This window comes from Orcinus orca, chromosome 13, assembly GCF_937001465.1.
Source record: "Orcinus orca chromosome 13, mOrcOrc1.1, whole genome shotgun sequence".
Taxonomy (NCBI): Eukaryota; Metazoa; Chordata; class Mammalia; order Artiodactyla; family Delphinidae; genus Orcinus; species Orcinus orca.
This window is the reverse complement of record NC_064571.1, coordinates 39,778,126-39,799,947: the sequence shown is the minus strand read 5'-3', so window position 1 is coordinate 39,799,947 and position 21,822 is coordinate 39,778,126. Positions and strand designations below refer to the sequence as shown.

General features: G+C 39.8%; 1 protein-coding gene across 3 annotated transcripts in view; it reads right to left on the bottom strand.

Annotated features, from left to right (window-relative positions):
• Positions 1–4,362: 4,362 nt before the first annotated feature.
• FAM161A (FAM161 centrosomal protein A) overlaps positions 4,363–21,822 on the bottom strand; it is a 31,284-nt gene continuing 13,824 nt past the window's right edge. Inside the window, exons 2-8 of one of the 3 annotated variants that reach the window (XR_004477368.2) lie at positions 17,251–17,489; positions 13,842–15,008; positions 13,333–13,500; positions 11,599–11,698; positions 9,417–9,544; positions 5,560–5,714; positions 4,960–5,097 (exon numbers count right to left, since the gene is read on the bottom strand). Coding sequence is in view for 2 of the 3 variants with exons in the window: in XM_004280649.3 (XP_004280697.1) it covers positions 4,962–5,097; positions 5,560–5,714; positions 11,599–11,698; positions 13,333–13,500; positions 13,842–15,008; positions 17,251–17,489 (1,965 nt within the window). In the remaining variant the exon portion in view is untranslated. Of the gene's footprint in view, positions 5,098–5,559; positions 5,715–9,416; positions 9,545–11,598; positions 11,699–13,332; positions 13,501–13,841; positions 15,009–17,250; positions 17,490–21,822 lie in introns of all 3 variants that reach the window. The other 2 variants (XM_004280649.3, XM_004280650.3) reach the window with 2 other exon arrangements.

Sequence of the window (21,822 nt, the reverse complement as noted above, 5' to 3'; positions counted from 1 at the left end):
TTATTTTTCTAAGTAATACGGTAAAAAAAAAAAATTCAAACAGTTCAAAAAGTACACAGGAAAACTAAGTCTTGAGAATTTTCTGGGAAGATGGTAATGGTAGCAGTCTAGTGTTTGAATCATCCTGTATCCTCCCATTTAATGACAAGAACAAAACTCAAAACCCTCAGCTAACATCTATAATAAAATCAGGCGATATAAAGAGCCACAGATTCCAAAATGAGAAAACAAGACCCTCGTGGTGTCAGGAAGAATATGAAAGGAAGTACAGAAGCCAAAGGCAATTTTGAAGGCCCTGGGAATCCGAGAACCCTAAAACTACCATCAGGTGTTCTGAGAATTGACAATGGAGCAGGCTGTTCTGAGAACAGCAGCAGAAATCAAGACAGACTCTGCAGGCTCCAATACGCGTTGAGTATGATGAGACTACAGAAAGGTCTGATAATGCTGAAGTGGTCTGGGGGCCCTGAAATGACCAAAGCACCCTCCTCCCAAAAAAGTCCCACCTTCCCTGGTGGTCCAGTGGTAAAGAATCCACCTTCCAATGCAGGGGAATGCAGGTTCGATACCTGGTCCGGGAACTAAGATCCCACATTGCTACGGGGCAACTAAGCCCACGCACCACGACTACTGAGCCACACGCCTCAACTAGAGAGTCTGTGTGCAACACACTCCAGAGCCTGCACACCACAACTAGAGAGAGAAAACCCACACACCACAACTAGAGAGAAGCCTGCACGCCGCAATGAAAGATCCTGCGTACTGCAATGAAGATCCCACGTACCAGAACTAACACCCGACACAGCCAAAAACTAAAAATAAATAAATAAAATAAATATTAAAAAAAAAAAAGTCCCACATTGAGGAGAAACTTCTATGAGTAGGGATAGCAGAGGCAAAGAAAATAGGAGATCCAGAAAAAAGGTGGTGGGTGAGCAACATAGAAAATCTCAGAAAGTTCAAGCCCATATTTTTAAAAAATCACATCATACAAACAACAGAGTTGAAAGCTGTTGGGGGAGGCCATCTGACCCAGGCCCTGAGAGTCCATGCACATTCTTGCTAGGTAGGCCAGAAGGCAATGTACTGACCCCTCTTTAGCTGGGCCATTTTCTCAGGGTTTTGTTTGCAGCAAGCAACCTTGAGGGGTGAAGTAATGTCTTCCCCACCTCCACCCCAAATTACAGTCTTGTTCCCAAATACTATGAAAGTGGGGACTCCCCCAAGCTCAGTGTTTCCCTCCTATAACATAGCCCACTGGGTGTGAAGGCATCCATGGGGGTCCCTCTGCATCTCCCCCAAGGAACTTGGAGCCAGCACAAATGAAGAGCATGCTGACACTTCAACTACTGCTTTTACCATTAGTAACAAAGTCCTTTGTCTTTGATATAGGAGTCTCACGTCTTCTGTCAACATCCATGAAACTGTGGCATGCTAACTTGTTAACTTATAAATATGGTAAAATCCTAGACCCTGCACAGTTCTTGACATAATCTAGAAAATCTGTCCTGGGCTGCTTCTCCCTTGTAGGAGTACAGTACAACTCATTCCACTTAAAATATGAGCAAAGAAAAAGGATCACAATTGAATCTCATTCAAAGAGTTTTTCTTGATTGTTTTGTTTTGTTTTTTAAACAGGAGAACCAGAGAAGAATAATATCTGTTTGGACAATGAAACCATATCAGAAAAACATACCCACAAAAGGAAAGAAAACTATAGCTATCATAATACTTCAGAATTAGCTAAAAGAAAATGATAAAAACTGTAAAGGGAAATGTAAATTACAATGTGAAAAACTCTGAAATAAAGTGACTGAAAAAAGATTTTAAAAGAGGAGTAAAAAACCCAGGAAACATCAGAAAGAAAAAGTCATCTCAAAAATGAAGACCAGAGTGAATAAATACAACAAATAATGTCTTAAAATGAGGAAAATGTGAGAAATAGAAAAGAATTGGAGGGACCTCCCTGGTGGTGCAGTGGTTAAGAATCCACCTGCCAATGCAGGGGACACGGGTTAGAGTCCTGGTCCCGGAAGATCCCACATGCCGCAAAGCAACTAAGCCCGTGCACCACAACTACTGAGCCTGCGCTCTAGAGCCCACGAGCCACAACTACTGAGCCCGCACGTCACAACTACTGAAGCCCACGTGCCTAGAGCCCGTGCTCCGCAACAAGAGAAGCCACCACAATAAAAAGCCTGCACACCGCAACGAAGAGTGACCCCGGCTCGCTGCAACTAGAGAAAGCCCGCGTGCAGCAATGAAGACCCAACGCAGCCAAAAATAAATAAATTTATTAAATAAATAAGCAACAAGGATATACTGTATAGCACAGGGAAATATAGCCATTATTTTGTAATAACTTTAAATGGAGTAGAATCTATAAAAATATTGAATCATTACATTGTATACCTGAAATGAATATAATATTGTAAATCGACTATAATTTTAAAAATAAATTAGTAGTAATATAAGTAGTAAATAAGTAGTTCAAATATTATTTCTAACAAAATAATATTTAAACCATTTCATATCTCACTTAAATAAAAGAATGTTTAAAGTTAAAAGTTTCTTGAGTAATATCCTGTCCTCTGACACTATCACTTGAATACCCTAGTTTACAAAGAGCCTTTCCATATACGATTACACCAGTTCTTCCTACAGCCACCCAAGATGGGTACTATTCCCATTTTTAAAGAAAACTGAAGATTGGTCCTGAAAGCAGGTCCCACACACTGCCCATGAAACTGAGAAGAAACAGAATGGGGAGTAAATCCTTAGGAAGCAAGTTACGTTTTGAACGTTACAATTTGTGGATTGTGTTTCACAGGTTCTCAATAAATTGGAAGAGAAATGTTTTTAATCCATGTGTACTCATTTTGAAGTAATTATAAGTAAAATTAAAAACCATATTCATCTACTTACTCATCCAAGTCTTTATTAAATACCTACTGTATGTACAATCCTGTGCAAAATATTAAGGAATAGAAAGATGAAATTTTAAGTTGTGCCAACTCACAAGGAGTTTACAATCTAATGATAGTGACAAACAGTTTAACACAAACTTAGGAAAGGAGTTTATGAGTGGACATTTGCTCTTAATTGAGAAAAATCACCTCATGTTTTAATTTAAGGCGTAAATTGCCAGTTGGAAGACACTGCTATTATATACACCTTTATTAGTTCTTCGTTTTTAAAGGTTTATTGTTTCTAGGAAAAGAGAACTCTTACCCAATCACACCTTTATGACTGGTTTGAGTTTTTAAAACAAAAATTTGCTCAAAGAGCAAAATGATGGATTCATATAATCAAATTAACGTCATGCACAGAAAGACAAGTGTGTCTGCAATAATGTGTAAAGAGTTGAGCACAACTGGGTCCCGTATTAAAGGGTCAAATCTGAATTATTCTGGAGACTTGCCTTGAAAAAGTTATTATACACAATTTCATCATATATAAAACAGGGGTGATATTTAATTCCAATTAAGGTTAAAACTCAGATGCTATAATTATTTCCACCTGTCTTAATACACAGGGTTAAAAAAACTAGTATAAAAGCTTTTCTAATAATTTATGTATCAAAAATAAATTGGAATAAAAGTAGGGATAAAAGAGAAAAAGTGATGATGGTGTGGCTAATTTAACAGTAACTCTCTCTTTGGCCTTGGAATTGCCACTTGGAGATTAATTTTTCTCCATTTTAAAATGGGCTTTGGGACTTCCCTGGCGGTCCAATGGTTAGGACTCTACCCTCCCAATGCAGGGGGCATGAGTTCAATCCCTGGTCGGGGAACTAAGATCCTGCATGCTGCACAGCGTGGCCTAAATAAATAAATAATAAAACGGACTTTGAAGCATGTGCCCTCCCTGGGTTCTGCATACCTTTCACAACTGGCTTCTGACTGGTGCAGCAGGTCTGGTGTTGCTTTAACGGTTGCAGACCAGGCTTAGAGTTTCTTTAGCAGTCCAGTCCCATCAAACTTTTAGAAGCCTTCAGGTGTATATTTAGCCACACTCAATTTGATGTTAAACTTACCCAAATAACAACTTTTCTTCCTTTTCTTTTTTATTTTTACATTTGAAAACTCTTGAGTTTTATTCGTTGGCCTCTATATTCTGACATCCTCCGTTATTTAGCTTAATGGCAGCTCCCTAAGGGCATACGAAACAATAGACTTGGATTTTTCAAAATAAAACCCAGTAACTCTCAGTGCATAAATGAATGTAAATGTGCAAGTTATCTATTTTTTCCTGTTTTATTACTTTTTAAAAATGGCTCAGATAAGAAATTTAAAATACCTAGTAAAATAAGTTTGAGGATTCATTTTGTGAGATGTACTGCAGAGAAAAAGGAGCAAGTAGTATAATTTAAAAATATTTATTGATTCATGCTTTCCAGAACTTTTTTTTCAAACCAAAGGCCAATACTCCCCTCTGCTCTCAATGCTAAGCAATTTTTTCCACCCAAAATGATAAAATTATGTATATTTTTATACCTAATCAGTTTGTGACAGCTGTGCTTCTCAAACACTTTTTAAAAATAGAAGTAAGATCAAAGTTGCAAACAGACCATATGTAGTACTTTTAAAAACTGTATAGGCAAAGCCTGACTCTAACTGAGCAAATGATCCATCAGCTGGATTCGGCCTTTTCAGGCTACACGAGGACTTTGCTCAAGAGACCTGCACGGGGCTTCCCTAGTGGCGCAGTGGTTGAGAGTCCGCCTGCTGATGCAGGGGACAAGGGTTCGTGCCCCGGTGCGGGAAGATCCCACATGCCGCGGAGCGGCTGGGCCCGTGAGCCATGGCCGCTGAGCCTGCGCGTCCGGAGCAAAAAGAGACCTGCACGTTATCAGACGGGTTCCCATGGATGTCCTTAACACCACAGGCGCGGCTTCTGATACCCAATGCTGCCAACAACATCAGCGGAACAGAGAGGAGACCCTGTCGACTGATTCAGTTTTATTCTTCAACACAATTCTCTTCTCCACTCTCTTCATCAGCTTTACCTGTTTCCTTGCAAGAATCTTGGCTGTTGGTATCAGTAAGATAATTTTCTTCCCCATTCTCTCTTTCTTCTATTTTCTCTTCATTAAAGCTAGAGGAAGAAATTTATCAATCTTTCAAAGGAAAAATAATTTGGTTTAAAGGTAAACAAACCCTCTGTAATGTACGCCATCCTGCAGTTAGTCTTCCTCAAGTGTATAAGCTCCGATTTATCAAGAGAAGTCTATAAAAGTACCAATTGGGAAAGTAGATATTCTTCTGAGAAGTAATTTATTTCAAAACTTGATTGACTCAAACTTCATTTGAAAGCATGTTATTATTTTCATTATTTATGTCAGAAATTTAAATTATTTTACTTTAAAAACAAAATACTTCATCACTGTGTAATATTTTGAAGTGTCAAACATGTTAAAATGTCAGTATATCTTACAGTAGTTCACATGTATTCCATTAGGTAAAAGACCTTTTAAAATATCATAGAACAGAATTTTAGCTTTCCTGCAAGTAAGAATTTTTTCAAAGGTAAACCATTCAGACATCTTATATATGTTACCTTTCTTTATCTTCAGTGAAACTTTTCATCTCTTGATTGCTGAAGTACTCAAATATTTTTCCACTTTGGCCTTTCTTTGAAACAAACTCATCAGATATTCCTAGTGCTTTTAAGGTGTTAGAATAATGCTTTTCTGCTGCCATTCTTGCATTTTTCTATAGGAAAGACAAACCTTTTTAGATAAGAACAAAAGACTTTAAGTTTCCATTACAAATGTACGGGTTAAAAGCTCCTGTGAAAATTAAATTCAATGATCACAGTTGGTTGAAAAATATGCATACCCTCTGACCAGCAATTCCACTCCTAGGTATATGCCCAGAGAAACTCCTACATATCTGCCCAAGGAGACATACCAAAATGTTCAGAACAGTACTGTTTGTAACAACCCCAAACTGGAAACAACCTAAATATCTATCAGCAGTAGGATGGATAAATAAATTGTGACGTATTCATGTAACAGACTAAAATAAAGCAACGAAAATGAACTCTAGCTATATGCCACAACATGGACGGATCTCACAAGCAGCATACCACAAAAGAGTACACGTAGTATGATTCATTTACATAAAGTCCAAAAACAGGCAAAACTAAACTATGTTGTTTAGGGATAGGTACAGCAGTGGTAAAACTGTAAAGAAAAACAAGGAAATGCTTATGTCAAAAGTTAGAAGGGTGGCTACCTCTAGGTGAGAGGCACACAGGGTTTCTGGGGTACTGGCAGTGCTCTAATGCTTTTAACCTGGGTAGTGGCCACATGAATTTTGATCTATAATTATTCTTTATACTGTTTCATGACTGTTCAAGGATATCTGAAAAAAATCAGTAAGAAAATAAGTTCCTGTGATAGTTGTCAGAGAGTTCTTTATGTGCCTACTGTAAATTTTACTCTTTACACGCCATATCTCTAATCCACCAAAGATGATAAAATCATCTATGTTGTTACCTTAATTCTGTAGAGGAAGCAAGAGATACAGCAAGAAAAACATGAATTTAGAACTGGGTTCAACTCTCCGGAATGTTACTTCCTGGCTTTGTGGGAGTTGTGATGACACTCTCATACCTAAAGCAAGTCAGTTGTCACAGTTCCTGAGGCCACAGGATTTACAGAGACATAAGATGACTGGGGTTCTCATTAGTGCCTTGGCTTTACTCCAATTTTATCTCCTATGAGTGGACATGAACTAGTATAGGGCCAAAAATCGTCATCTGGACCTCAAACTAAAGGAAAGGCCCAAGGAATGGCCCAGCCCCAATGCACCAATGGCATCCCATCCTGGAAAGGGTGTGGAAGAGCACCCAGTCTCACCCCAAATTTAACAAATAAGTAAGATACTCCCTCCACTCTTGCTGAGGTTAAGCGGTTTGCTTAAGGTCACAGGATATAGTGAGAGGGAAAACCAAGTCTCTTAATCCTTTCCTGAGTCTTCTCCACTCCACCATGCTGCTTTCTAAGTGGAAGTGGTTATCCTGGAGTTTGAAGGTAGCCTAAAGCCTGACTTCAGCAAATCAGTGTCAGATATTTTCCTAACCCAGGGATTCCAGCGTAAGGAAGGACCATGGAGTCTAGTGTCGCATGGGAGAAACCAAAATGGCAAAGACTGATTACAATGGATAAAACTATCACCAGTGCATTTCCTGACATGCTAGAAAACTGAAAAAAGAAGCACTCAAACTGCTGCTAAAATGCACCCACTGTGAATAATAATAATTTTCAGAAAAGTAAGTAAAAATGCAACCAGAGGCTATGAACACAAACAGACAAGACTTGGGGAACTGAAAGGCACAGCAAAGTGAGATGAGAACTATGCCCCAAAGACTGTAAAGCAGAATAAAGAAACCCCAAATGTAACCCAATGTATTAAGAAAAATATATTCTAATTTTAAGCAAATGAAATATAAAAGATTTAAATGATACTAATCAATGTTAGTGCTTGTAAGCCTTCATCTGAATTTGGCTTAAAATCCAATTTAACATCTATTCAGTTAATAAATCCTGTGATTTTCAAGAAACAGGAAAACATGGTTTGCTCTGTCCTGGATCACAGGCTTACTCTGCTAGGGGATAACTCAACAGCAGCAAGACCACAATTAACACTTATAAACGGGTAATGCATAAAGTGGTGAGTAAATTTATTAAATAACAGCTGTTAATTAGCAGCAATAGTCACTGCAAGAAAAAAAGAAGTTCTAATTTATGTTAACAAAACCAAAACAATGGTGAGTCACCCTCAGTCACCCTGTATATAGAATTTATTACCTTTTAATATTTTATACCAAGGTGAATAGTGTATAATTGTTCCTAATTGAAACAAACATTTCCCCCTTGAATTTCACAATGCAAAAGAATTGTAAAGACCATGAAATAAAAGTAGTTAAAATAACTGTATGGTTATTTTGTTTTTCTATCTAAGACTGCAAAAAAAACAAATTAACTTTGTTTCTTGAGGAAACCAATATAATGAGGAATGATGAAAGTCTGTCTACAATCACTGCCCTAGTTTGAAGGGGAAAAATACTTAATTTTTATGAGCCTAAGTTTAGTTTATAGTAATTCTTTCCTTTATTTAATAATAACTGAATACTTATTTTGTGACAAGCCCTCACGGGAGGTAGAGGCTATATGGGGAAAGAGAACAGCATATGTGTGGGCCAAGGGTGGTGGAAGAAATATCAGCTATGAAACTAACCTATGTTTTCAATATTTAACATTTCTTTATGGGTTTAATTTCACACACACCACTTATTTTACCACATTTTCTCTGGTGCTTAGAAAGAGTGGGAATTCACAGCACGGTAAAACTGCTTGTTAATACTGAGGCTCATCACTAGTATTGTCAGGGTAGTGCTCTCAGCCTGGACTAATCCCAGGAAGAAACAGTTCAGTTTGGGTTCAACAAATGTTTCTTAACATCCCCTTTGTGCCATACATTGTCTTAGGTGCTAAGTGCTAGGAATACAAAGATTTGACCAACACCTTTAAAAGTAACTAGCTGAAAGAGAAGAGAGCATTGAACAGATAATTTCCACACAACATGCAGGAGCAAAGACAGAGATGCACAAAAGAGTAATAAGAGAACACAGAAGAGGACTTCCCTGGTGGCGCAGTGGTTAAGAATCTGCCTGCCAATGCAGGGGACACAGGTTCAATCCCTGGTCCAGGAAGATCCCACATGCCGCGGATCCACTAAGTCTGTGTACCACAACTACTGAGCCCACGAGCCACAACTACTGAAGCCCGCGCACCTAGAGCCCGTGCTCTGCAACGAGCAGCCACCGCAATGAGAAGCCTGCGCACCACAACAAAGAGCAGCCCCTGCTCACCACAAGTAGAGAAAGCCCGCGCACAGCAACAAAGACCCAACGCAGCCAAAAATAAATAAATAAAAAGACTAAAATACTTACTTTAAAAAAAAAAAAAAAGGGCTTCCCTGGTGGCGCAGTGGTTGAGAGTCCGCCTGCTGATGCAGGGTACACGGGTTCGTGTCCCGGTCTGGGAGGATCCCACATGCCGCGGAACGGCTGGGCCTGTGAGCCATGGCCGCTGAGCCTGCACGTCCGGAGCCTGTGCTCCGCAACGGGAGAGGCCACAACGGTGAGAGGCCCGCGTACCGCAAAAAAAAAAAAAAAAAAAAAAAAGCCTGCAGTTGGGAGCTGGAGATAACTACTTTGAGGCGAAAGTCAATCACTTTATGCTGAGTAACACAGAACAGCTTAAGATAATTTTTTTCCCCTAAAGTTGAAACTGAGATATGAAAAAAAACACCATCCCTTAAAATGAAAAGCATTACATAAAATTATATCCAAATCAGTCAGTAAAGGTTCCCATAACTTTGAGAGGCTGTAATATGTAGATTTACCCATAACACACGTCCTTTGTCCTCAGTGAGTCACTGACATGGGCAGTCCTATAAGGACACTCATCTGTCCCAGACACTTGCTGGCAGGCAGCTCCAAATGTAACAGCTTGAAATTCACAACACAGCACCTGTAACCTCCAGTGACTTTGTCCATTGTTAAACCACGTCGCCCATAGGAGCCCCTACAAAGGGGAAGATCATCTGAAATTGACAAATTTCTCTTAAGGGAAAGACTGTAAAACTGAGTATAAATCTAGTAAAATCAGAATTCATCGTCCATAGGATCAAAGTATTTTTTCTGATAAAAAGGAAGTGCTTCTCACAGACATAGAAAACAAACTTATGGTTACCAAATTGGGTGAGGAGGGATAAATTAGGAGGTGGGATTAACAGATACACACTACTTTATATAAAACAGATAAACAACAAGGTCCTACTGTATAGCACAGGGAACTATATTCAATATCTTGTAATAACCTATAATGGAAAAGAATCTGAAAAAGAATATACATATACACATATACATATATAACTGAATCATTTTGCTATATACCAGAAACTAATACCACATTGTAAATCAACTATACTTCCATTTTTAAAAAAAGGAAGTCCTTTCGGTAATTGTAGATAAGACTAAAAATTATAGACTCACTTAAAAAAACTGATCAACAAAATTAAAAGGCAAAAATTTCAAAATGAAAAGGCAACCTACTGAATGGGAAAAAATATTTGCAAATCATCTACCTGATAAGGGGTTACTATCCAAAATACATAAAGAACTCATACAAGTGATTAGCAAAAACCAAATAATCAAATTTAAAAATGGGCAAGAGATCTGAATAGACATTTTTCCAAAGAGGATATTCAAATGACCAACAGGCACGTGAAAAGGTGCTCAACATCACTAATCATTAGGGAAATGAAATCAAAACCACAATGAGATATCACCTCATACCCGTTACAATGGCTAGTCTCAAAAAGACAAGACATAACAAATGCTGGTCAGGATGTAGAGAAAAGGGAACCCTTGTGTGCTGTTTGTGGGAAAGTAAATTGGTGCAGCCATTATGGAAAAAAGTATAGAGGTTCCTCAAAAACTTAAAAATAGAACTACTACACAATCCAGCAATTCCACTCCCAGGTATTTATCTAAAGAAAATGAAATCACTATGTCGATTCACTGAAGCATTATAGACAATAGTTAAGACGTGGCAACAACCCAAATGGCCACCAAAAGACGAATGGATAAAGAAAATGTGATACACACACACACACACACACACACACACACACACACACACACACACACTAGAATATTATTCGGCCATAAAAAAGGAAATCCTGCCATTTGTGACAATACAGATGGACCTTGAGGGCATTATGCTAAGGGAAGTAAGTCAGAGAAGGACAAATACCATATGATCTGATTTATGCGTGGAATCTAAATACACACACACACAACTCATAGAAAAGGAGATCAGATTTGTGGTTACTGGAGGAATTGGATGAAGGTGTCAAAAGGTACAAACTTCCAGTTATAAGATAAATAAGTACTGGGGGTGTGACGTACAGCATGGTGACTACAGCTAACACTGCTGTGTGGCATATTTGAAAGCTGCTAAGAGAGTAGGTCCTAAAAGTTCTCATCACAAGGAAAAATAATTTTTTTGGTAACAATACGAGGTGATAGATGTTAACTAAATGTATTGTAGTAATCATTTCCTAATATACGTATGTCATTATGCTGTATACCTTAAACTTATACCTGCTATATGTCAATTTTATCCCAAGAAAACAAAAAAAAAAAAACTGGCAGGAATAAATCTGATTCAATTAGCCATTGTGTTTCATTTTTTAATTTTTCAAAGACTTCCAAAACTCACCTTAATATTTGGCCAAGTTGGTACTAGCCATTAAAAACAGGTTGTGAAACTATTATTTTGAAAATGATTGGATTAGCAGCATGTTCTTTATCAAGCTTACGAGCCTCATCAAGATTCAATGCTCAGATTTAAGCAAAACTACTTACTTGACTGATGTGATGAAGCTGTCACAGAAATAATACTATCTCAGTAAATTATATAACACATAAGAAAAATGGACCATAAAAATTAGGAGATAGAGATGTTAAAAAAAAAAGAAAAAAAGCTGACAATAGCTCTCAAATTCCAACAAACACAACCTGAGCAACTCTTTCAAATAGCAGCGGCCTGTTTTTTAATTTTTCTTCTCTTTCTTCTAGTTCTCGTCGGTATTCTCTCATCCTTTCTTTTTCACTCTTTCTAAAATCAAATAAAAGGAATGGAATTTTTAAAAGAAATAAGAATTTGCACATATAACATTTAGCGTAGATGACAAATCAGAAATTAAGTCATGAGCACAGTTTATCACAATTTCTTTCCCAGACTGGTAAATTTTTATGGAATGCAGGATAAAAGTTCTAGGTTCTGAGAGCACACATTTTACATGCCGGGAACACTCTGGGTACTTTGAGGTTCCTGAAATCTTCAAAGCATAATGGATTCAGTGGCTTTAAACTGGCCTGAGGAGATAAATGAATGCCCTCTTATCTCATTTATAAGTATTTATAAACCAAAAAAGTTTGGTCCAAATTTGGTATCTTCTCTTTAAGGAATTTCTTCTGAAAACAAGACCTTGGTCTTCTTTTTTCCCCTAGATGATATCTCATATAGGTTGATGGCACAGTTAATTAAATGGGAGCAGGGGAGGGGAGAAATGGGGAGTATGGGAATACCACATAGAGAGGAACAGGAACCAAAATACACAAATTCACAGTAAGTATACTTACTATTTGAACCAGATCCTATAATAAATTAAATTATGCGACTTTCTCTATGTAAAATACACTAATTCTACCAAGATCATAAGACTTCATGGATTAGAAAAAATAATTATACCATAAAATGATAATTATGCTTAACTATACACAATTTAGCATTATGGAAAATCCTGTTTACTTTCTAAGGATGACTAGTATATTTCTAACAAATATTTTGCTCAAGTTCATCAAATCAAGCTCCTTTTGTCAATGAATTACATTGATACACATTATAAGGAATGTATACATAACATCTGTTACAAAGGAATATAATAATTATTATACATAATATACATTTAAAAAGGAACACTCATAATTAAAAGCAAATCTAGATTTGGGGTACTTATAAATCAGATTAAAAATTAATAAATCATATTACTTACCCAGCTTTGAGGGAGATATTTTACTACTTAAACATGAACATTTTTATGTCGCAACATAAAAATGTTCCTCTGGAACACTGATTTTCAAACTTTGTACTGCAGAATTGCAGCATGTAATACATACTACTAAACCTTAACACACGTGTTAACTGACACACCACATAACTGATGTTAACATCAATGTGTTAATTTGTGCTATCAGATATCATGCAGACCTTAGAACAAAGCTCTCTGACATATCTGTTTGTTGAAGAATATTCTGAGATTACACGGCAAGCTGTTAAAAAGAGCTTTATCTGTGTGAATCAAGATTTTTCTCAATATTGCACTGTGCAATAAAAAATAATATAAAGAAAAAGTTTAGATGCTGATGTAAGATTACAACTGTGAACCATGGCCACATGTTTTTCTGTTCATCAACATGGCGTCATGGTCCTGGAGTCAGTATACATGTTGGTTCTCACCACGAAGTGAGTGAGTATGAGTGTGTGTGTGTGTGTGTGTGTGTGTGTGTGTGTGTGTGTGTGTGTGTGTGTGTGTGTGTGTAAGTTAACTATAAGTAACTGATAGTAACTTGAATCCAGAAACTGAAATACTAATACTATTCTTAATTTGTTCATATATTGAGGGGTCCACTGATTCAAAAAAAGTTTGAAAACCAATGATCTGGAGGGTCAGGATTCTCTCATGATACCTGAGAGATTTTACTCTGGATTTAGACATTTGAGCTAAACTCTGATGTGAGTCATAAGCCTTAGCCCGGGTTGTCAAGAGTTTCTGCAATTCTTTCATTCTTTGCTTCTGCTTAGTTAGGATCCGATTTCTCTCTTCTTCCAACATTTTCTTTTCCTCAAGTGATCTCCTGAGGGCAACAAACTAAGGCTTAATTCACTTTAAGCCAATGAGAATGTTGTTTAGCAAAGACAACACGGGATAATTCAATGGTTGAAAACAAGGGGCAACCTTCTGAGAAGGATCTGAGTTGTAATTAGAAAATCAATAGGGTGACTGTAAACTTTTCTATCCCCAAAGATTCATAAAATGGAAAATACATTCATTTCTTAGAAGAACACCCTCTGGCAAAATGTTCTATATTATATAGTAAAATATGTTACCAGATAAAATAACGTCATAGTTTCAAATTCCCCAATACAAAATCAATGGAGCAACCACGAGTCAATCAGTGCTGTATCAGTTATTTACCTTGTGGCTTGTTCTCTTCCCCTGGAGGACACCGTGGGCATGGGAGGGTTGCAGCTACAAGGCACAGGTTTTGCATTTCTACTTCTAACTGGTGACCAGTGCCTTGGAGACAGATAAGGCCAACGTGTTTCTTTTAAATTTTCTTCATCTGCTTCAATATCTGCCAAGATTTTCTCTCTTTCAGTGGATGCATGTGAGGCTGAATGAAGGTCAGATGGTTCGCAGACTGTCAGGGGTTTTGGACACTTCTGTTCTGAGTGATGTTTCTTATATCTCTCAGGAAGGTCTTCAGTATCAGCAGTCTGGCACCTAACCTTGTGTTTACACTTGGACTTTTCAGCCTGTTCAGGACACTTGGGCTTCCTTGTAGCATAACTTCTGCGAGCTGGACTACAAGGCAGAGGGGATGAATTCTGTAAAAAGTCTTGGGTTCTCTGCTGCGTCCTAATGTTTCTATAGAGCTCTTCTTCTGTTAACTTGTCATTGACAGTTGAATCATAAGTAGATCGAGGTATCGGTCTGGCTTTAAATTGGTTTGTTTTCTTTTTAGACTTAAAAAAGTCTTTCAGCTGCTTTTCCCGAATTTGCTTCTGTTCCTCCCTTGCAATAAACTTAAACGGCTTTTGCGAGGCCAAAAGAGCTTCTTTGTTTTTCTCCTTCATAGACCTCCTCCGTTCTTCATTTTGCTTGACTATATCATGATAAAGGGGGAGAAAGACGAACGCAGGAACTGGGTTGGCTCGGAATTTTTTCTTACACTCTGATTCTTCTTCTTGTTTCTTGAGCAGTTTGCGTGCCATTTCAATATCTGATTTAGATTTCATGTTCTCTTCTTTTTTCTTCTGCTCTCTAATCATCATTTGAAAAGGCTCAGGTACTGTAATCTTTGGCACCCATTCTTTTGGCTTCTTTTTTTTTTTTTCGAGTGCTGGCAAGTCAGCATCTTCAAACTGAATATAATCTTCAACAGAGAAGTTTGTCCACATGTTGTTGATGAGCTCCTTAGCATAGGTCATCATTTTGCTTTTCTCAGAATACTCTTTTTCTACGTTGGGCAACTCATCTTCAGAGGAAGACACAATCAAGGAGGAAGACTGACCTAAATCAGGCTCTGAAATTGATGTCATTAATGAAACAGGATGATGGGAGCTCTTTTCTGATACAGACCTAAGTAAATGAGAAGAATAATTAGATTACTCTTTCAGCTGCATGTGACCAAATATAAAAATTAAGAACTACATAATTTCTAAGATCAAGGCAAAATCAGTTAGAAAATAGGAGCTGGATAGGGCTTGTGAAAATTATCAATTTTTTTTTAGAACAGAGCCTGGGAGACGCCGATAAATGATCTAGTTTTACTCCCTCATTTTACAGGGCAGGAACCTAAGACAGCAGAGGCTCCTTGGGTCTAATCACTATTGAATTCTCCACACATTTTCCAGAGTCACCATCTTAAAACATAAATCTGATCAAATCACTCTCCTTCCTGAAACTTTCCCATGATTTGTCATTGTTACAAAGTCTAGATTATAGGGACTTCCCTGGTGGCGCAGTGGTTAAGAATCCGCCTGCCAATGCAAGGGACACGGGTTCGAGCCCTGGTCCGGGAAGATCCCATATGCCACGGAGCAACTAAGCCCATACGCGACAACTACTGAAGCCCGTGTGCCACAACTACTGAAGCCTGTGTGCCGCAACTACTGAGCCTGCGCTCTAGAGCCCACGAGTCACAACTACTGAGCCCACGTGCCACAACTACTGAAGCCCACACACCCCAGAGCCCATACTCCACAACAAGAGAAGCCACTGCAATGAGAAGCCCGTGCACCGCAACGAAGAATAGCCGCCGCTCGCTGCAACTAGAGAAAGCCTGTGCGTAGCAACGAAGACCCAATGCAGCCCCACCAAAATTTTTTAAATTGAAAAAAGAAAAGTCTAGATTTTAAAGCCCTTCAAGACTAGCCCCTGCCTTCCTTTCCAGTTTCACCTCTTGCCTCTCCCTACCCCGTCACCATTCTTAAGTGAGATCCAATCACAGGGGGCTTCCCTGGTGGCGCAGAGTGGTTAAGAATCCACCTACCAATGCAGGGGACACGGGTTTGAGCCCTGGTCTGGGAAGACCCCACATGCCACGGAGCAACTAAGCCTGTGCGCCACAACTACTGAGCTTGCGCTCTAGAGCCCGTGAGCCACAACTACTGAAGCTGCACACCTAGAGACTGTGCTCCAAAACAAGAGAAGCCACTGCAATGAGAAGCCTGCACACCACAACGAAGAGTAGCCCCCACTCGCCGCGACTAGCGAAAGCCCGTGCGCAGCAACAAAGACCCAATGCAGCCAAAAAAAAAAAATCCAACCACAGGGGACTTCCCTGGTGGTCCAGTGGTTAAGAATCTGCCTTCCAATACAGGAGGATGCGAGTTTGATCCCTGGTGGGGGAACTAAGACCCCACATGCCTCGGGGCAACTAAGCCTACGCACTGCAACTAGGGAACCCGTGCACCGCAACTACTGAGCTTGTGGGTTCTGGAGCCCTCGTGCCATACCTAGAGAAGCCCGCACACCTGCCACGAAGAAGAACCTGTGTGCCACAACGGAGACCCAGCACAAGGAAAAAAAAAAGATCCAATCACGGAAGTTCCTCACACACACACGGTGATTTCTCACGGTGCCATGCCTTGGCACACATGGTTCCTGCTGCCTAGAAGGCCACTCCTTGCTTCCTACATCTGCTTCAGCTATTTCTCCTTCAAGACTGAACTCAGATACGACACTCGATGTGCCTGTATCCCTCCACTGACACCCTGACATGATCAACTGCTCTTCCTCTGTCTCCATGACACTCTGTTACACCATGTTGTGTGTTTGGATCTCAGCTAGTCTTTGACCTCCTTGAGGGCATCTTGATTTTGACTCCCCGGTGCCCAGACAAGGTCTGGCACACAGGAGATGCACAATCAGAGCTGACCAACTCAAGTTTCAAAAGAAGCAAGTTTATGGCAAAAATGACTATTTTGAACACTTAAATCGGATCTATGTCTTAGCTCTGAACCTTCTGTACTATATCTTTACTGAGCTCATATTAATCCACATATTATTAAAAAAGGGCTTTTAAAGTTAAATTTTAATATTCATCATTTGAAAATGGCCCAGACTAAATATTCTGATACATGTCTAAGAATGGTGGGTCAGAGAGAAAAGAACAAAGGGCCACCAAATGACCCACAAGGCAAGAAGCCACCTAATAGGTTGATAAGCCATCAAACAATCTGAATAAAATCTCACCTCTGTATATCATTAAAAGCACAAAGGGATATTTGAAAGAAAATATTCTGAAATAATTTTGTTCTGCACTTTTAAGTATACATTTTACTTTACAGTCCACAAATAACATTATGTACAAACTTACCTGGAAGAGACACTAGCGGCTTCTTCCATGGTGATTGCTAGCCGAACTTCCTTTAAATTTAATTTATTCTGGTACATTTTCTCTAACTTTGCCATAGTTTCCATGTGGGCTGCCTTCAGCTCTTCTAGTTTCCTGAAGTACTCTTCATTAGAGTGGTAAATATCAGAAAGGTCCACAAAATCCTCACAGCTTATACGTTTTTGTTCATTTACCCCAGAAATGTTGGTGTTAAAATCAGCCTGGTAGGAGGAAAAAACCTGTTATATGATGTCTAGAATTGAAAGACAAATTAAGTTGACACTGGTTCCCAATGCCGCTTTTTAAAAAGTCCACTTAAATAGGTTATATGTTATTTGTGGACTATGTACATATAACAGATTATAAGTTACTTGTGGCCTATGCACATTTTCTCCTAATGACATTTTATTAAGAACAAGAGAGAGAGACCAAGTTGCCAGAAAATAAATGTTTAATCCATTTTATAAAGGATGGTTAGATTCCCAGATCATGTACTAACCCACACACTATAGTAGGATCAAGCCAAACCACCCTTTGTAAAGAGCCTCCTTCTGGAGGAGCTTCAAGATGGCAGAAGAGTAAGACGCGGAGATCACCTTCCTCTCCACAAATACATCAGAAATACATCTACATGTGGAACAGCTCCTACAGAACACCTACTGAACGCTGGCAGAAGACCTCAGACCGCCCAAAAGGCAAGAAACTCCCCATGTACCTGGGTAGGGCAAAAGAAAAAACAGAGACAAAAAAATAGGGATGGGACCTGCACCAGTGGGAGGGAGCTGTGAAGGAGGAAAGGTATCCACACACTAGTAAGGCCCTTCGCGGGCGGAGACTGCAGGTGGCGGAGGGGGAAGCTTCGGAGCCACGGCAGAGAGCGCAGCAACAGGGGTGCGGAGGGCAAAGCGGAGAGATTCCAGCACAGAGAACCGGTGGCGACCAGCATTCACCAGCCCGAGAGGCTTGTCTGCGATCCCAGGGAGAGGACTGGGGTTGGCGGCGTGAACACAGCCTGAAGGTGTTAGTGCGCCACAGCTAGCCGCAAGGGAGTCCGGGGAAAAAGTCTGGACCTGCCGAAGAGGCAAGAGACTTTTTCTTGCCTCTTTGTTTTCTGGTGCATGAGGAGAGGGGATTAAGAGCGCCGCTTAAAGGAGCTCCAGAGACGGGCGCGAGCCACGCTCTGAGCGCAGACCCCAGAGACGAGCATGAGACGCTGAGGCTGCTGCTGCAGCCACCAAGAAGCCTGTGTGCAAGCACAGGTTACTATCCACGCCTCCCCTCCCGGGAACCTGTGCAGCCGGCCACTGCCAGGGTCCCATGATGCAGGGACAACTTCCCCGGGAGAACGCACGGCGCGCCTCGGGCTGGTGCAACGTCACACTGGCCTCTGCCACCGCAGGCTCGCCCCGCACTCCGTACCCCTCCCTCCCCCTGGCCTGAGTGAGCCAGAGCCCCCAAAGCAGCTGCTTCTTTAACCCCGTCCTGTCTGAGCGAAGAACAGACGCCCTCAGGCGACCTACACGCAGAGGCGGGGCCAAATCCAAAGCTGAACCCCGGGAGCTGTGCGAACAAAGAAGAGAAAGGGAAATTTCTCCCAGCAGCCTCAGGAGCAGCGGATTAAATCTCCACAATCAACTTGATGTACCCTGCATCTGTGGAATACCTGAATAGACAACGAATCATCCCAAATTGAGGAGGTGGCCTTTGGGAGCAAAGATATATATATTTTTTAACCTTTTTCTCTTTTTGTGAGTGTGTATGTGTATGCTTCTGTGTGTGATTTTGTCTTTATAGCTTTACTTTTACCATTTGTCCTAGGGTTCCATCTGTCCATTTTTTGTGTTTTTTTAAAATTACTTTTAAAAAAATTTTTCTTAATAATTATTTTAATAACTTTATTTTATTTTATCTTCTTTCTCTCTTTCTTTCTACTTTTTCTCCCTTTTATTCTGAGCCGTATGGATGGAAGGCTCTTGGTGCTCCAGCCAGGCATCAGGGCTGTGCCTCTGAGGTGGGAGAGCCAAGTTCAGGACACTGGTCCACAAGATACCTCCCAGTTCCACGTAATATCAAATGGCAAAATCTCCCAGAGATCTTCATCTCAACACCAAGACCCAGCTTCACTCAACGACCAGCAAGCTACAATGCTGGACACCCGATGCCAAACAACTAGCAAGACAGGAACACAACCCCATCCATTAGCAGAGAGGCTGCCTAAAATCAAAATAAGGCTACAGACACCCCAAAACACACCACCAGATGTGGACCTGCCCACCAGAAAGACAAGATCCAGCCTCATCCACCAGAACACAGGCACTAGTACCCTCTACCAGAAAGCCTACACAACCCACTGAACCAACCTTAGCCACTGGGGACAGACACCAAAAACAACAGGAACTACGAACCTGCAGCCTGCGAGAAGGAGACCCCAAACACAGTAAGGTAAGCAAAATGAGAAGACAGAAAAATACACAGCAGATGAAGGAGCAAGGCAAAAACCCACCAGACCTAACAAATGAAGAGGAAATAGGCAGTCTACCTAAAAAAGAATTCAGAATAATGATAGTAAAGATGATCCAAAATCTTGGAAATAGAATAGAGAAATTACAAGATATGTTTAACAAGGACCTAGAAGAACTAAAGAGCAAACAAACAGTGATGAACAACACAATAAATGAAATTAAAAATTCTCTAGATGGGACCGATAGCAGAATAACTGAGGCAGAAGAACGGATAAGTGACCTGGAAGATAAAATAGTGGAAATAACTACTGCAGAGCAGAATGAAGAAAAAAGAATGAAAATAATTGAAGACAGTCTTTAGAGACCTCTGGGACAACATTAAATGCACCAATATTCGAATTATAGGGGTCTCAGAAGAAAAAGAAAGGGACTGAGAAAATATTTGAAGAGATTATAGTTGAAAATTTCCCTAATATGGGAAATGAAATAGTTAATCAAGTCCAGGAGGCACAGAGAGTCCCATACAGGATAAACACGCCAAGACACATATTAATCAAACTATCAGAAATTAAATACAAAGAAAAAATATTAAAAGCAGCAAGGAAAAACAACAAATAACACACAAGGGAATCCCCATAAGGTTAACAGCTGATCTTTCAGCAGAAACTCTGCAAGCCAGAAGGGAGTGGCAGGACATATATAAAGTGATGAAGGAGAAAAACCTACAACCAAGATTATTCTACCCAGCAAGGATCTCATTCAGATTTCAAACTTTTTTTTTGTTTTTTTTTTTTTTTGCGGTACACAGGCCTCTCACTGCTGTGGCCTCTCCCATTGTGGAGCACAGGCTCCGGACATGCAGGCTCAGTGGCCATGACTCACAGGCCCAGCCGCTTCATGGCATGTGGGATCCTCCCGGACTGGGGCATGAACCCATGTCCCCTGCATCAGCAGGTGGACTCCCAACCACTGTGCCACCAGGGAAGCCCCCTCATTTAGATTTGATGGAGAAATTAAAACCTTTACAGACAAGCAAAAACTAAGAGAATTCAGCACCACCAAACCAGCTTTACAACAAATGCTAAAGGAACTTCTCTAGGAAGGAAACACAAGAGAAGGAAAACACCTACAATAACAAACCCAAAACAATTAAGAAAATGGTAATAGGAACATGCATATCGATAATTACCTTAAATGTAAATGGATTAAATTTTCCAACCAAAAGACATAGACTGGCTGAATGGATACAAAAACAAGACCCGTATATATGCTGTCTACAAGAGACCCACTTCAGACCTAGGGACACATACAGACTGAAAGTGAGGGGATGGAAAAAGATATTCCATGCAAATTGAAATCAAAAGAAACCTGGCGTGGCAATTCTCATATCTGACAAAATAGACTTTAAAACAAAGACTATTACAAGAGACAAAGAAGGACACTACATAATGATGAAGGGATTGATCCAAGAAGAAGATATAACAATTGTAAATATTTATGCACCCAACATAGGAGCACCTCAATACATAAGGCAAATACTAACGGCCATAAAAGGGGAAATCAACAGTAACACAATCATAGTAGGGGACTTTAACACCCCACTTTCACCAATGGACAGATCATCCAAAATGAAAATAAATAAGGAAACACAAGCTTTAAATGATACATTAAACAAGATGAACTTAATTGATATTTATAGGATATTCATCCAAAAACAACAGAATACACATTCTTCTCAAGTGCTCATGGAACATTCTCCAGGATAGGTCATATCTTGGGTCACAAATCAAGCCTTGGTAAATTTAAGAAAATTGAAATCATATCAAGTATCTTTTCTGACCACAATGCTATGAGGCTAGATATCAATTACAGGAAGAAATCTGCAAAAAAATACAAACACATGGAGGCTAAACAATACACTACTCAATAACCAAGAGATCACTGAGGAAATCAAAAAATACCTAGAAGCAAATGACAATGAAAACACGACGACCCAAAACCTTTGGGATGCAGCAAAAGCAGTTCTCAGAGGGAAGTTTATAGCAATACAATCCTACCTTAAGAAACAAGAAACAACTCAAATAAACAACCT